The 17,849-nt window shown below is 41.9% G+C and overlaps 1 protein-coding gene across 12 annotated transcripts in view; it reads right to left on the reverse strand.

Moving 5' to 3' along the window:
• Positions 1–17,849, reverse strand: part of Ppp6r2 (protein phosphatase 6 regulatory subunit 2) — a 69,118-nt gene that overhangs the window by 34,302 nt on the left and 16,967 nt on the right. For 3 of the 12 annotated variants that reach the window (XM_021638972.2, XM_021638968.2, XM_021638973.2), the window contains exons 3-6: positions 17,177–17,331; positions 14,225–14,307; positions 5,962–6,201; positions 1,308–1,494 (exon numbers count right to left, since the gene is read on the reverse strand). In XM_021638972.2, coding sequence (XP_021494647.2) covers positions 1,308–1,494; positions 5,962–6,188 — 414 coding nt within the window. In that variant the 5' untranslated portion in view covers positions 6,189–6,201; positions 14,225–14,307; positions 17,177–17,331. Of the gene's footprint in view, positions 1–1,307; positions 1,517–5,961; positions 6,202–14,224; positions 14,308–17,176; positions 17,332–17,849 lie in introns of those variants that run through there. The other 9 variants (XM_021638974.2, XM_021638970.2, XM_021638971.2 and 6 more) reach the window with 7 other exon arrangements.

Below are 17,849 nucleotides of genomic sequence, written 5' to 3' on the forward strand. Positions count from 1 at the left end.
AGAACCTAAGTATTTCAGTTTTACTTGAATTCCACATAAATGTGTTACATTTATGTGGCACATTTATTGTCAGCAAAATATTTTTTTTTCTTTTTGAGACAGGGTTTCATGGTGTACCCCTGGCTGTCCGCCTGCCTCTGCCTCCTGAAGGCTGAGATTAAAGGCGCGCACTGCCGCCGCCACCGCCACCACCACCTGGTAATAAACTTTTTAACGAGTTCATTTCATATTATTTGAATGCAGTGGGCACTGGATAAAGAAGAAAAGGGAAATATATGAGATGGTAAAATTGTAAAGGAAATCTTAGAGTGGCAAAAGTATGATCCTTTTACGATAAATTAGGAGATTCACACACCCCGCTATCGGGCTGCAAGACCTAGGCACAAGAGGTCTCTACAGAGCTCCCACAGCACCTGTCTTCTACTAGTGTAACTGCTGACATTCCTTCCTAGAGTAATGCCACCACCACTGCACACACAGTGGGAAGGGGATATGCAGGCACACACACTCACACACACACACACACATATGGCACTGTCACTCTTCACTCTGCTGTTTCAAAACAAATGTGAGATGAGACAGTCCTCTGGAGCCCCAGAACTCAAGACATAGACAAAGGTTTGTCTGCTCGAGGGCTACTTGATAGGAACAAACAATTACAGCTAATATTTTCGGAGTATAATACCACCTAGCAATATTTTAAAAAGAAAAAAAAATCCTTAGATAAACAGATCCTGGAATATTAACACAAGAAATTATCTGATACCTAAGACATGTGTTGAAATTATCCAGTGGGGTTGGGTGAGTGAGGTGATGAGACACATGCTGAACGCAGCAGGAGGCACGAGCTGCCGTTACACTTCCCCTATTCACACCCGCACTTAAACTAAAGACAGTAGAAGGACGGCGCTACAGGTGAAATAGTAGTTTGTTTTCCTACAAAGCCCAACTCTAATACTATCTTTGAAGCAATCACTGTTTTGGCCACACGGACATGCCACTCACAAAGACCCCAAAACATAGATGTTTCAATCCCTCCACATGAAGGCCTGTTATAGGACCTTATGTTTATGCCTGATTTAGGGCTTGCAAAACACCCAGAAAGGGCAACAAGTCCTGCTTATTCCAGAGCTGGCTACTAGAAACATCTTTGGAAAGTCACATTACTTAAACAACAGTTCACATATCATCCAACCATACTGTTCATCTGTGTTCTAGTAAGCAAACAAAATGCTGCCCTAAGAGCCTGGTGACAGTTTTCACTGTGTCAGCAGTGGTTGTCCAATACATTTGGCTTCACACATTACCTGTTCAGTCTTCCTTGCGATAAGATTGCCAATGGTCTTGCTGAAGAAACTGGCAAGCAGAGGGTTGAGTGGTGGCTCCTGGTCCAGGAAGTCATACAGAAGGTTCAGCAGACTCTCGTCCTCGCCTAGCCTGTCGCTGATCTGCGGCACATCACAAGTCAGAAGCTCACAGGCTGTGTTTGGATATCTAGAAGGGCACAGTGCAAGCACTGGAGGTGAAATTAGACTTCTCAGACCCACATCAGGGCTGGAGAGATCTCAGTGGTTAAGAGAATGTGCTGCTCTTCCAAAGGACCTGAGTTCAATTCCCAGGACCCATGCCAGGTAGCTGAGCTACCTGTAACTACAGCTCCAGGGAATCTAACACCCACAAACATAGCACACTCTCATAGACACACACATACACATGATTAAAAACACACATTAGGGCTGGAAAGATGGCTCAGGAGTTAAGAGCACTGGCTGTTCTTCCAAAGGTCCAGGGTTCAATCCCCAGCAACCACATGGTGGCTCACAACCATCTATGATGAGACTGGGCCCTCTTCTGGCCTGTAGGCACACATGCAGACAGAACACTGTAGAAATAATAAATAAATCATTTTTTAAAAAATAAACACATTTTAAAAAAGGAAGCAGACCCATTTGTAATAAAAGCAAATTACTGAACAGACCTCAGAATAGAAAGAAGATAATACTCTGTGACAACTGAAATTTTTGCCTATTGGAACTTCAGAGTTCTTAACATGTCTTTTATTGGTTCCATACAACCTAAACTCTGATACTCTACGTTTTCTGACTCTACTTCCATTCTGTAAGTAACTTTAATTTTTAAAATTTATTTTTATTTTGTGTGCACTGATGTTTTGCCTTTATGTATGTCTGTGTGAGGATGTCAAATCTTAGAGTTTCAAACAGTTGGGTATAACTGCTACATAGGTGCTGGGAATTGAACTCAGATCCTCTGGAAATGCACTCACTGATCTTAAACACTAAGCCATCTCTCCAGCCCCTACTTTTTTTTTTTTTTAAGACAGGATTTCAAGTAGCCTGTACTGGCCTCAAATCCATTATGCAGCCAAGGATGACCTTGATGACCTTACCCTCCTGCCTTTACCTCCCAGCTACTGCGATTACAGGTATACGCCACAAGGCCAGATTTATGTAATCTTCCTTTTCTCTTGGATTCTCTCTGCAAGCCTTCATGCTCATGCTCATCTGCCAGGACTCTCCTGGTTAACTGTCAGTGAAGCAAAGTCCCATCTTCATATTTCTCCTTTAAAAATTGCCTTTCCATGCCAGGTGTGGTGGTGCACGCTTTTAATCCCAGCACTCAGGGAGGCAGAGACAGGTGATCTCTTAGTTTGAGACGAGCCTAGTCTCCAAATGAGTCCAGGACAGCTAAGGCTATATAGAGAAACTCTGCCTTGAAAAAACAAACAAAAAATAAAAGACAATAAAAAATTGCCTTAACTCTTTCTCCCCACTTTCTGTACCTTCAAGTCAGTAAGCACAGACCAAAGCTGTTATAAACTGAAGAAATACTGTGTCTGCAGCTATGAAACGGGACCGGCTGTGAGACACTGTGCACGTAATTTTCTGTTAAGAAATGCTACTATGTGCAAATGTACTCTTCATTTGATGAAAATGACTATAGACAAAATAACTCTTAGTCCATTATGCGTGCTTCCATGCTATCCCTTTCTTCTTTAGCAGCTGGTCTTCATGGGATAGAAGACATTCAATGCCCCAGAGACAAACAGTTCTCCATTAACTATGGAATGTGGGCGCTCCTTCTCAGCTAGACAAGAGGAGCAGCCTTCAAGCCATGAAGGACCTGTCAGTCACAGAGGCCCAGCAGGACCTGCAAGAGAAGCAGGCCTTTGGACAGGACAATAGCGTAGTCCGTGTTCAGGGTACCAAAGGCTGGGTGTTGGGGTAGGGAGTCCTATGGGTTAAGTCAGTTCTGGGATTACTTCTTCCTAACTAACATCTCTGGCCTTCAGTGTCCTTGTCTGTGAAGTGGGGCAGCCAGGGCCCCACCTCATAGGATTGCTGTATCCTTGCACAAGTGTTAGTGCAGGGGATGATACATGACCGCTGAGGACAGGGAGACTAGAGAGAGTAGGAGAAGTAGGAGAGTAGGAGAAGAGGGCCAGTGAACAGCAGGGAGGGCCACAGTGATGTTCTACCAGATCCAAACAAGACACAACATGCTGGGGCAGCACAATAAGTCAAAGCCTATGGTGCGAGGAAGCACTGTGAGATATTGCAGAGCCCAGGGAATAATCATCTTGTGTATACAGAGAGCAGATGGAACTAGAAACACTAATTCTTTCTTTATTATTATTATGTTTGGACACAGGGTGTCTCTACATAGCCCTGACTGTCCTAGAACTCTCTCTCTGTAGACCAGGCTAGTCTCAAGACTCATAGAGATCCGCATGCCTCTGTCTCTGGAATCTGGGATTAAAGGCATATGCCACCATTTCTGTCCAAAAGATACAATTCTACATCTAAGTAGGACTAATTTCCCCTCTTTTTCTTTATATTTACTTTACAATTAATTATTGACAAATAGGAGCCGGGAGTGGTAGCACACGGCTGTAATCCCAGCACTTGGGGAGACAGAGGCAGGTGGATCTCTGTGAAATAAGGCCAGCCTGGTCTACAAAGAGCATCCAGGATAGCTGAGGCTACACAGAGAAACCCTGTCTCCAAGAACAAAACAAAGAAGTTGACAAATAGGCATTGTTCTATTTAAAACTTAAAAGAGTAATAGGGTTTTACTTAAACATGACAAAAGGTGCATGCGAATTTGTGGATGAATATTACCTCTTCAGCTCCTATTCAAGTAATGCAGTTAAACAGACAAGAAGAACACGTGGTTGCAAAAACACTGTAGTAGAGTGGCTGCCTGGATCTAGCATGCAGGCAGCTCTGAAAGGAATCCAAGTACCACATAACAGGCATGGGATGGGAGAGAAGCAAAGAGAAGAGGAAATGATACAGGATTAGACCAAGTCAAGGAAAGCGGAATTCAGATGCTCAGAGAGCAGTGAGGGTGAGAGTTCAAGCTACACAACTCCAGAGTGCTACAGACATACATACATGCAAAACACCCATACACATTTTTCAAAAATACATCTGGTATTTGCATGAATATGCGTGCAGCCCACAACTGACCTGATGAATCTGCTCCATCCCAGCTGCTTACTTACTATGTATCAGGCTCCCGGGAGCTATGTGTGTCCTCACTGCTGTCTCTGCTTCAGCTTAGAACTCACACATTAGTAATCCCTCCCAGACTCTGACTCTACAAGTCTCTTGGGTCATTAATGCTGTTCTGAGAATCCCTGTCTTGACTTAAAAGCGCCTCTCCCTACCTGTCACTTTGTCTTAATTTGTCACCCAAACTGGGAGACCCTGGGAAATAAGATGGCAGGTAGGCTGTGAATAGTGACACTGAGACCACGACAGCCTCCAGCTATAGTTACACTATCCATAAAGCCATAGCTCCTCTGACAAGACCTCTGCTCTTCCTAGGCCTCCATTTCCTATCCTATCATGTGATTACCCTAGAGGAAGAACCCACAGCCACTGCAGGCTGCCTAATCATCCAGGCCTGCCCTGTTTCCTTCCAAAAGACAAAGGTCAGTGAAGATGTATTGTGAAGGGCCAAATTAAAAATATTTTTGTTAGTCTCTTTTTCGACTGGACTCTGATTGTATATCGATTAGTGTGGCATGCCAATGACACCAAAAAAAGTCATCAATATGTGTAACAAAGTACTTTCCTTTTAACTTTTTCAAACACTTTAAAATGTAAAAGCTGCCACGCATGAAGTGTATGTGCGATTCTAGCACTTGAGCGGCTGTGGCAGGAGGACTGAAAGTTAGACTACTATATGGGACACAGCAAGTCTTTGTGTGAAGGGAGAGGGAGGGAGGGAGGGAGTGCAACAGCACATTATAACTTACTGAGCCTACTCCAAGGCCTTCCTTCCACATATATGTACAGTACACCTCTTCCTCGTAAGCAACTCGGTCTGTTTCTGTTGTGTCACCTGTCTTTAGCTCTCCCCAGAAATACTATGGGCCATGTGGCCTATTCATGGAGCCAAATCTTCAAAGCCAGAAGGCTTGGCCTGACTTGTTCTCCTTGCTACCCAAAGTATCCTCCCAGTTCAGACTCTGCATTTATTCAACACTCCAACCATCTGTGATGACATTGTCCCTTCCCTTTTGCCATCTCCCGACATTCTGGTCAAACTTGAAAACAAAACATTTTAGGAAAAATTTCTAAAGATATAGTAATACTAATGATAATGACATACTTCCTCTGAATTTAAACACCCCAAAGTAAAGCATTTCTGGAGGCTCAGAAGTCGGCCCTCATACCTCTAGCCTGTGGCACGACTCTGCAATCTCAGCATATTCTCACTCAAATTGTTCAACGTGTCAACTTAATATAAACTCACTTATAACTCAGAATGAGAAAACACATACACAAGAGATTCTTAAACCTCACAAACAACAAACCGCACGATGGCCTCCCTTCTCAGATGGTGACGACCTGGCTCTAGCTGTCCTCAGACACCACCCACAGCCTCCCTAAGTGCCTCCCAGCTGGCCTGCGTAACAGCCTCAGTACATACTTGAATCGGACCTTCTCTTCCATGTCCAGGGGTGGGTCCTGTGTGATGAGGCTCACTAGCTCCTCCATACACTGCTGCCGGCACAGGAAGTCCAGTAACTTCTGGTTCTGAGCCTTACACTCTTGCAGGATGTCATCTTCGTCCATTAACTCCTGCAGGGTCACATGTTCCTTGTCGAGGAGCTTGTCAACGTGGGACGTGGTATTCAAGTCAAATTTCCAGAACATGATGGCCACAAAGCTGTAAGCAAGGACAAAAGAGGAACTCAGCATCCCTACTGTATGAATCCGCCTCAGCCTAGCCGAAGTCCAAGAAACTCATCCCCAATATACACTGTTGCTCTTAGCTACAGTCCCCTTTTCTCTGGGACCCACAGACTCTCCATGTCCCTATCACCTACCTACCTTCTCTCCCCACACAGTGCTTAACTCCCTAGAGGCTCTCATTTTGATTTTGGCTCCATGAGGCCCACACATCTGTCTCCCAAGTATCAGCACCAGGAATGGTCCTCCATCCTGAAAAAGTCAACTCAAAGTAGAAACCCTTCCCAGATCTAATCCCCTCCTGAATGAACACTGAGTATGTATTCCTGGAAGACTCTCAGATCCTATACTCAGCAAGCTAAACTGAAGACAGCTGGTTTTGCTGGATGCTGCCATTTTCTCTAGTCATCTGCCATCTAGTCATCAGTTTACTGTGGCCATCTTGCTGAATAACATTATGTTACCCATGAGACTACCATCTCCTTCACACGCATACAAACTGAGTGTAAAGTCTTGCCACTGCAATCTGAAAATCACACTAACCCGGCCCTTCCTTTGCCTCACCAACCCTTCTTCCAGCTTTTCTGTCATGCCTACATGAGGCTGTCCATCCCAGTGAGGCTCACTGTTAGTATGCAGGCCATGGCAAGTTAACCAACAGTTTTTACTGTTCTGATAACAAAAAGAAAACATGAGGGCTGGCGAGATGGCTCAGTGGTTAAGAGTCTTGGCTGCTGATCCAGAGGAACTAGGGATTTCTAGAACCCACACAACCACTCACACCAGTCCCAGGGGATATAATGCTATCTTCTGACCTCTGCGAGCACAGAATATGGTACACAAACATGTATACATACATAAAATAATTTTTTGAGACAGAATCTTACTATGTAGCTCTGGATGGCCTGGAACTCATTATGTAGAGTTCCAGACTGACCTCAAACTCACTGAGATTAAAGATGTGTGCCACCACAGCTGGTGCTAAAATAAACTTTAAATGAAACAAACAAACCAACCAACCTAAAAGACTGGCTGCAGTTCTTAAATGTGTTTGCCTGTTTGTGAATCTGAGCTACCTGTTGATCCCTGACACAACAATCTCTGACTGTTTTATATGACTGTTATATATTCAATTTATTTTCAATAAATGTATAAAAGTCAATTAACTGAGAAAGGTAGGTGCGTGTGCGTTTAGGTATGTGGTCTTTTTCAACATATTATTCTGGAAAACTAAATATGCACAAGAAAACTGAAGTTCAACCCTTACTTCACACCAGACCCCAAATTAACATGATATACATCACAGGTTTAGTCATACAATCTCAACTAGAAAGTCTAAAAGACAGTGCTTTGGGGCTGGGAGCCTGTCTCAGTGGTAGAGCCACTGTCTACATATACAAGGCCATAAAGTTTGTTTCCTAGCACTAGAGAGGCAGAAGGTGGAATAGAAAGGATGACTCAGGGACTAAAGGCACTTGTCACTACACTGGACAGTGTGAGTAAAAGGAGAGGAACATTCCCCCATTAATTCTCACATACACAGAGAGAGAGAGAGAGAACACATATAAATGTGATAGCCTCCAGACATGGCAGTGCACAGCTTTAACCCCAGCACTTGGGAGGCAGTAGCAGGTAGATCTCTGTGAATTTGAGGCCAGCCTGGTCTATGTAAAGAGTTCCAGACCAGCCAGAGTCACATAATGAAACTATCTCAAAACAACAAGATGTGACTTGACCACCTGTTTTAAAAAGAAAGAAAGAAAACAAAACTTGGAGGTTCATAAGATTAAACATAATTTATAGAAGAAAAAGTACTAAGAAAAAGATGCTAAATAAGACCTTCCACAAAAGTGTGAACTCTGAGACCCAGCGAAATGACTCAGTGGTTAAGAGTGCTTGCTGCCAAGTCTGACAACTTGTGTTCAATCCCTGGGACCCATATCATAGGAAAGAACTGAGTGTCACTTGTCCCCTGACCTCTTCATGTGTGCTACTTACACAGCACAGCACAGCATGCGCGCACACACACACACACACACACACACACACACAACAATAAATGAAACTAAACTTTGGGGTTCATAGAGATAAGAAAACAATTTGTGAAAGGAAAAGTAGTAAATTAGACCCCCCACAAATTTATAACCTTCTGGGGGAACCAATGTGGTTCACTGGGTATGAGCTGTCGTGGCCTGACAATGAGTTAAATAGTAGAAACCCAGAGAAGCCAGTTCCTTCAGGTTGTCCTCTGACCTCCAGCTATGTGCTGTAACATGAGCAGGATACCCACCTCACTAAATAATAAATAAGAGAAGAAAGGAGCCAGGAGGTGTGGCACATGCCTTTAATCCCAGCACTCGGGAGGCAGAGGCAGGTGGATCTCTGTGAGTTTGAGGCCAGCCTGGTCTACAAAGTGAGTTCCAGGACAGCCAAGGCTGTCATACAGAGAAACCCTGTCTCAAAAAAAAGGGGGAGGGTTAGGGGAAATTTCTGGAATCAGTAAGATGGTTCATCAGGCAGAGGCCTTGCTGCTAAACCTGAGTTCAATTCCTAGGACCCATATAGTATAAGAACCTATTCTCTGAAAATAGGTTCTCTGATCTCCACAAATATATCACAGCATATACATGGAACAAATAAATGTAAAAAACTCAACTTCTTTATACTATTAGTAAAACAGAAATATAAGTCACAAACTGGGACAATATATATAGTTCAGACAAATATATATTTAGTTCTGACATATAATCTGAAAAGCTACCCATATTCACATCCTAAAAAAAATTTTTTTATACCTCAGTTATAAAAAGATAAAGCATTACTTTTAAAAATTGGAGATAGCTTTAATCCCAGCACTCAGGAGGCAGGGGGAGGCAGATCATTGAATTTGAGGCCAGCCTGGTTTACAAAGAGAGGTCCAGCACATCCAGGGCTATACACGGAAACTCTTATCTCAAAAAACTAACAAAAAATTGGAGATATTTCACTTTAAAATATATTTTAAAAAAACATGCTAATTTACACCTTTTATCCCAGAATAGAATGCTGAGGCAGGAGGACCATGAATTTGAAGCCATCCTTGGCAACACGTAAGATCCTGCTTCAAAACAAAACAGAAAGCCAGCCAGTGTCAATAAGATCACTATTGCAGTCACCAGTGAACCGCAGTGAGGCTCCATCACATACCTACCACAATGACTAGTGTCAAAAAGCCACCCACGAGCTGATGAGGACACTGACAACTGAAACTCCCATTCATTTCCACTTTAAAAGGGGTCTGACAGCTTTTTATAGTTAGGCATTCCATCTCCCAATTCTACTTTCAGGTCCAATATAAGAAAAATTAAATCCTGCATCTATACAAAGACTGAGTGAAGGTTGGCAGCCACCTAATTCACAGTGGTTACACACAGGAAACAACTCAAATGCCTATTAACAGGTGAGTGATCTCCCCATACAATAGAACATTACTCACTTCATAGAATAAGCCCAACACAGGTGAATGACAGGGCATGAAGACCAATACTAAATAGTTCCATTTACATGGAAATTCAGAAAAAGTGTAAAACATACCTGGGGCAAAGAGAGTAGAGGTTGCTCAGGGCCAGGGTTGTGGCATAGAGTAAGGACAGGAGGGCGTTGGTGGGAAACATAAAGGCTAGGGTTAGAGTCAGGTCTTGAACGTGGCAGTATGTCTACCACAATTCATCTTACAGAACTGTGTCCTAGGGCTTCTACTACTGTGATAGAACACCATACTTATAAGCAATTTTTGGAAGGAAAGTTTGTTTGTCTGTTTTTCCCCATCACAGTTCATCAGAAGTCATGGCAGACACTGATGCAGAGGTCATAGAGAAACACTGCTTTCTGGCACACTCCATCTTCGTTTGCTCAGTTTGTTCTCTTATATGCTTTGGGTACAGCCTTAGCGCCTTCTATACCAGAGCTGCTGTGTGCTGACATTCAGGAAAAAACTCCCAGATTTACAATTTTCAAGACTAATGGTCTCTTTTTATTTTTTTTAATTTAATTTTATCTTATGTGTATTGGTGTGAGAGTGTCAGATCCCTTGGAACTAGAGTTACAGACAGTTGTGAGCTACCATGTGGGTGCTGGGAATTGAACCCAGGTCCTTTGGAAGAGCAGACAATGTTCTTAATCTCCAGCTGCTAATGGTCTCTTCTTCTTCTTCTTCTTTATTTTTCCCCGCAAGATAGAGTTTCTCTGTGTAGCTCTGGCTATCCCGGACTTCTTTGTAGACAAGGCTGGCCTCAAACTCACAGAGATCCACCTCTGCCTTGCAAGTGCTGGGCTTAAAGGTGTGCACCATCATAGCCCGCCTCCTAATGGTCTCTTCTCAGTCACTACTAATTTCTCACCTCCAGCTAACCAGCATCAATTATCCCATCAAGCTGGGCACTGTGGCACCGGGCCTGTAATCCCAGTACTCAGGGAGGCAGAGGCAGGAAGAGCTCTGTGAGTTTGAGGCCAGTATGGTCTACAGAGTGAGTCTAAGATAGCCAAAGCTACACAGAGAAACCCTGTCTCAAACAAACACACACACACACACACACACACACACACACACACACGTTTCACTTCAGTGGTTCTGGTCTCTTGTTAATTACAGCCAACTCTTCAGCTGCAATTGACCAGAACCACAGATTCATAATTCAAAATATCATATAAATGGCCTTTAGTCTCTACTTCCCTCTGAAACTTTACAAGCCAGGCCTCATCACCTGTATTGTTCTCATCATTATCTTCTAAGTTCCTACAGAATAGCCCATGGAGCTCTGCACACTCAATGGCTTTTCCAGCCCAAAGTTCAAATGCTACCAACAAGCATCTCCGAAACACATGGTCAAAACTTTCATTGCAATACCCCGTGGCTTGGTACTAATCCATCCTAGTAAGGATTTCTAGTGATGTGACAAAACACCATGACCACAAACAAACTGGAGTGGAAAGGATTTATTTCAATTATACTCCACATCACAGTCCATCATTAAAGGAAGTCAGGGCAAGAACTCAAGGCTGCAACTGAAGCAGAGGCCTTTATTGGAATTCTCTTTAGTAGCTTGTCCCTCATGGCTTGCTCAGCCTGTTTTCTTTTTCTTTCTTTCTTTCCTTCTCTTTCCTCCCTCCTTCCCTCCTTCCCTCCTTCCTTCCTTCCTTCCTTCCTTCCTTCCTCCCTTCCTTCCTTTTTCTTTTTCTTTTTTGTTTTTTGTTGTTGTTTTTCAAGGAAACCAAAGGATTTCTCTGTGTAGCCTTGGCTTCCCTGAACCCCCTTTATAGACCAGGCTGGCCTCGAACTCACAGAGATCTGCCTTCCTCTGTGCTGTGATTACAGGCCTCCCTGTATACATTAGCTATGTTGTATAAGCCAGTCTAAGAAAAAAAAATCACAACAAGCAAAACCAAACAAAATATACTGTGGTTGTTGACATTATTAGTTGCCAGTTTCTGTTAATTTATTTCATATTTTACTTACCAATACTTCAGTTTTGTTTTTATTTCTTCTTTCTATTTTCCGTTGACTAGATTATGGCAGATGTTTCATTTGGGGTTTTGCTTTTGTTTGCTTTATTGCTATTTTCTTAGTTATGATTCCCTTCATCATGGATATTAAGAAATTTAGTGATAGCTATTATTCCACTTACCTGGTTTTTAATCTTAAAATAGCCATTCTTTTTTGGATGGATAGTGCTGGGACTTCAGGCATGTGTCACTGTACCTGGCTTAGCCCGTTTTCTTATAGCACCCAGGACTACCAGTCCACAGTGAACTGGACTCTCCCCCATCAATCATCAATCAAGGAAATGCCTCACAGGCTTGACCACAGGCCAATCTGGTGGAGACATTTTCTCAATTAAGGTTCCCTCTTCTCAAGTGGCTCTAGATTCTGTCAAGGTGACATAAAACTTGGGCTGGGTGGTGGTGGCACATATCTTTAATCGTAGCACTTTGCTGGCAGAAAAGGGTGGATCTCTGAGTTCAAGGCCAGCCTAGTCTACCGACTGAGTTCCAGGACAGCCACAACTACACAGAGAAACCCTATCTTAAAAAAAAATAAAACAAAACAAAAACCTTAACTATCGTAAATTGCAACCTCAAAATGGGTCAGTTTATTTACTATAAATAATACCTGTGTGGCAAAGAAAGAAAGAAAGAAAGAAAGAAAGAAAGAAAGAAAGAAAGAAAGAAAGAAAGAAACCAGTAAAGAACTATTAAGAATAGCTGGGCTGGGCATGGTGGACATGCCTTTGATCCCAGCACTTGGGAGGCAGAGGCAGGTGGATCTCTGAATTTGAGGCCAGCCTGGTCTACAAAGTGAGTTCCTGGACAGCCAGGGAAACACAGAAAAACTTTATCTTGAAAAACCAAATAATAATAACAGTAGTAGTAATAGTAATAAAAATAGTTAATAAAATACCATGAAAGTATATATAAGCTTTGGAATGATTTCAAAGAGCAGAAGCGCTTATTTTAAAAGAATCTGCTATTTAATATCTGAATGACTATGTCGAGAGATGGCTCAGTGGGTAAGGGCACTTTCTGCTCTCCCACAAGACCCATGTTCTCACAACCTTCGCTAATTCCAGCTTGAAGGACCCAACGCCTCTGGTCTCCACAGGTGCTGCATGCATGTGCACACACCCTTTGCAGGAACACATATACATGTCCCTTTGCAGGCACAACCCTACATGTAATTACAAGGAGTAAAAATAAATCTTTTTTAAAAAATCCGTGTGACTGCTGGGGATGGTGTTGCACATCTTTAATCCCTTTAAACTCAAGAAGCTGAGGCAGGCAGGTTTCTGTTAGTCCAAGACTAGCCTGATCCTCAGGAACAGTTCCTGCCCAGCCAAGACTACATATAGAAAGCCTGTCTCAAAAAGAAAAAAAAAAAAAAAAAGAAAAGAAAAAGAAAAAAGAGAGAGAAAATATAAACAAACAAACAAACAAACAAAACAGCAAAATCTGTTTGACTTAAAAACAGCAAAACAGTAATACCCGGCCATCATGCTCATCTCAGGCAATCAACTTTGTTTGGTTTTGTTCTTCATAATTTTTTTTTTTAGATTGGCTTATACAAATTAGCTTAAATTGGCCTTAAACTCAAAATTATTCTGCTTCAGCCTCCACAAAAGTCTAAGATTACAGACATGTGCTACAACACCCAACTGGCATTTTATTATTCTATCAACTAAAGATTCATTCCTTTGGACACAGCCATTCATCTGCCCAGAATTATGTTCAGTAGACATTTCTCTTCCTGTTAATGTAGCACAGAAAAGGGGCTGTGCTATTGGGAAAAGAAAGCATAGATATTTCAAGCTTAAAAATCATGTAAGTTGGAATAATATCTATTACTAAGTTTCTTAATATCCACGACAAAGGGAATCATAACTAAGAAAATAGCAATAAAGCAAACAAAAGCAAAACCCAAAATGAAACAGCTGCCATAATCTAATCAATAGAAAATAGAAACAAGAAATAAAAACAGCTAAAGTATTAGTAGGTAAAAATTAAATAAAATGACAGAAACTAGCACTAATAATGTCAACAACCACATATGGGATAAACTCACCAATGAAAAAGTCTCTCAGACTGGATATAAAAATTCTAACAATGTTTATTATAAACAATATTGTAGCTGGGCATAGTGGTACACGCCATTGGTCCCAGCACTCAGGGAGGCAGAGGCAGGCAGATCTCTGTGAATTTGAGGCCAGCCTGGTCTACAAAGCACTCCAGGACAGCCAAGGCTACATAGAGAAACCCTGTCTAAAAACAAAACAAAACAAACAAACAAACAAAAAAAAACTGAAAGAGGCAGAAATATGACAACTGAAAAACACACAATGGGCAAATATAAACCAAAAGCTGAGATATAATTTTAATACCTGATAAATTAACTTCAAGGCAAAAAACAATAGAGGCGATGTTACACACAGGTAAGAAAAAAAAGAGCCAAGCATGATGAACATACAAACCTTAAGGGATTCTGCAACCTCTATACTGCAGCAGTGAACAGAAATCCATACAAATAAAACTGCCTTGGCCCTGGACATTGATCCTAGGAAACAAAAACTTAAATTCACACAAAAACCTTCAAATGAATGTGACAGCAGCTTTATTTGTAACAATCAAAAGCTATGATAACATCAGGGCACACCTTTAATCCCATCACTTGAAGCAGAGGCAAGCAGATCTCTGTGAGTTTGAGGCTAGCCTGGTTTACACACTGAGTTCTAGGACAGCTAGTGCTATATACATACAACAAAACAAAACAAAACAACAAAAATAAAACAAAAAGCTAGAAATACATAACAAAAATTCATTTCTTTTTATGCTAACCAAAAAGGACTTGAGGGGAAGGCTGGAATCAGTTTGGACAGTCTTCAAAATGTAAACTATAACAGAACATATGGTACCAACACAGTAAGGAAAATAGGGTAATAAATGATAGCATATATACTAAAACCAGAATGACACCAGGAAGATTAACATGGCTCCCATGCAAAGAAGATATGAAAATTTATGAATCTTTCTTATTTTCTTACTTAACATGCATATGCTGTAGAAACAGTTAACAAGGAAATAACTTCAAATGATAACTAGCCTGTTTAGCGTCATATGAAAAATTCATGTATAATCCCAAGCACAATTGTTAAAAACATACATGTTAATGGAAGTGGGATAAATGTTTTAGTATTGGGGAAAAAAAAGAATTTCTTTTTGAGACAGTCTCATATTTGCAGGAATAACCTAAAACTCGATAGTAGCTAAGAATCACCCTGAGGGCTGGAGAGATGGCTCAGAGGTTAAGAGAACCAGCTGCTCTTCCAAAGGTCCTGAGTTCATTTCCCAGCAACCACATGGTGGCTCACAACCAACTATAGTGAGATCTTGTGCCCGCTTTTGGCGTGCAGGTGTACATGCAGTCAGACTCTGTGTACATAATAAATAAATCTTAAAAAAGAATCACCTTGAACTCCTGGTCTTTCTGCCTCTGCCTCCCTGGTGCTGAGCCAGGCTCAAACCCAGGGCCTTCATGTATGTTAGGCAAGCACTCTACCGACTGAGCTACATTCCCAGTCCAAAAATGAAACACTGATGAGTATAAAAACTGAACAGAAAAACATTCCTGGGCAAAGTAAACCACTCCCTAAGGTTGCATAGTATGATTCCACTGAGAATTTGGTGGGTTTTGTTTTGTGTGTTTTATTTGTTTGAGATATGGTCTCACTATGGTGCCAAGGCTGGTCTTGAACCCTTGGATTCAAACAATTCTCCCACTTCAGCCTCTTGAAGGCTTAAGTGCATGCCATCATGCCCACCTACAATATAACCTTTTTGTTTGCTTGCTGGCTTTTTCTTCTTTTTGTTTGTTTTTATTTTGTTTCTTTGAGACAGGGTTACTCTGTGTAGCACTGCTGTCTTGGAGTTTGCTCTGTAGACCAGGCTGGCCTTGAACTCAGAGATCCCCCTGCCTCTGCCTCTTGAGTGCTGGGATTAAAGGTTCAGTATAACATTTTTAAATAATAAAATTTTAGGAATGGCACGGTGGTACATACCTATAATCACAGCACTTGGAAGGCAGAGGCAGATAGCTCTCTGTGAATTCAAGACCAGCCTGGTCTACAAAGCAAGCAAGTTCCAGAACGACGTGAGCTACTTAGACCCTGTCTCAAAACAACAACAACAAAATTCTAGAAACAGAGGCTGAAGAGATGGCTCAGTGGTTAAGATAGCACTAGCTGTTCAGATGACCTGGGTTTGCGTTCTAGCACCTAGACGGTGGCTCACAACCACATGCAGCTCCAGTTCTAGGGGATCTTATGTCATCTGAAGGCACCAGGTATGCACAGAGTAAAGACATACATGCAGGCACCAGGTATGCACATAGTAAAGACATACCTGCAGGCAAAACACATACATACAAAACACATAAAAACTTGTTTAAAAATCAGAAATGGGAGGACAGTGTGTCTGTTAATATTAACAGGATCTAGACTCACCTAGGAGACAGGCTAGGTTCGATGTACTGTGAAGGAGTGTCTTGACTAGGTTAACTGAAGTGGAAAGACACACCTAAAGAGTGGGCAGCAGTATTCCCTGGGCTCGGGTTCTAGACTGCATAGAAAGGAGGGAGCCAGCTCGGCACAGGGATCCATTCATTGCTCTCCTCTTCCTAACTAGCTGCGAATGCAATGGCACCGCTGCCCAGTGGCTACAGCATGCTTCTTAAATCTACAGGTAATGTCTCCTAAGTTCTTGAAAAGGTTAAAACTCAGAATACTTTGAATAATGCTGGGCCTCCATTTTCCCTATTTTTACAGTGGAATTCCAAGTATCCATTTGTTGTTTTTATTGTAACCTCTATTTTTGCTTAATCTCAACTTCTATCTCCCATCTCTCAGTTCAACACTCTGAATAATTTTTTTTCAGATACATGTCACAGTTCCCTAATTCTGTCTTCATATATGTTTAATCTGTTTAAATTCACAAATGCCTATAGCTGATAAGCCATATTGCAAGCTCAATTCTTGAATATTTCTTTTTCAAACTTTTTGTTTTATTTTGTTTTGTTTTGTTTTGTTTTGTTTTGTTTTGTTTTAGAAGGAGGGTGTAAGTGGTACAGGCTGTTCTTAAGCGTATAGAGCTCGTCTTACCTCAGCTTCTCAAATCCGGGGATTACAGGTATGAACCACCATGCCTGGTCTATATATCCTGTCTTCCACAGAGATGCTTAACTATGTGGAAGGCCACACTCTTGCCTCCACAGATGACCAGCTGGTTACACTGAGAGCACCCTTGTCCACAAACCAGCTTTGGACTTAGTGCATCAACAGCAGGACGAGATTCCCGTTCTGACTACTGTCCTTGAGATTCCTTCCAGACTGTCAAGAACATGATTCAGCCAACACCTCCTGCTTGCTTACCCAGCAATGAGTGAATGAAAGGAGCCTCAGGTTCTGCTTCTTTCTTTCCCAGGGTGACAGAATCGGAAGACAGAGGGTACGGTTCAAACACAAGGGCTGCCCATATGATCCTACAGTTCCATGAAAGAGTCCAACAGAACGTTCTGCGGTAGAGACTGTTGCCAGGAGAGAATTAGAATCTAAACTGCAACTTATTATATGTCCAGCCACAAATCAGCGCTATTTTTTTCTATTTTAACTTTAAAAAATTGACCATTAACAAGTATGGTGGCCTGTGCCTTTTATCCCAGCATTTGGGAGGCAGAGGCAGGTCTATGAGTTCGAGGCCAGCCTGGTCTATACAGTGAGTTCCAGGACAGCCAGGGTTACAGAGTGAGACTCTGTCTCAATAGATGGATGGATGGATGGATACAAACAAATAAGCTTTATTTATCATTACCATGTGAGTGTGGTGTATGTTAGTACAGGAGCATGTGTGTCATTACTCATAGGTCAGAAAACAACTTTTAGGGGTCAATTCTCTCCCTCTAACCTGGGTTCCAGGGATCAAACTCAGTTCATCAGGCTTGTGAAATATACCCTAAAACTGAGCCATCTCCCCAGCCCATTTTTTCCTTTTTAATTCAAATTAGTTGGGATACAATATGCTTCTTAAATCCTTGGACTTATTATG

The sequence above is a fragment of the Meriones unguiculatus genome, chromosome 8 (assembly GCF_030254825.1).
Source record: "Meriones unguiculatus strain TT.TT164.6M chromosome 8, Bangor_MerUng_6.1, whole genome shotgun sequence".
Taxonomy (NCBI): domain Eukaryota; kingdom Metazoa; phylum Chordata; class Mammalia; order Rodentia; family Muridae; genus Meriones; species Meriones unguiculatus.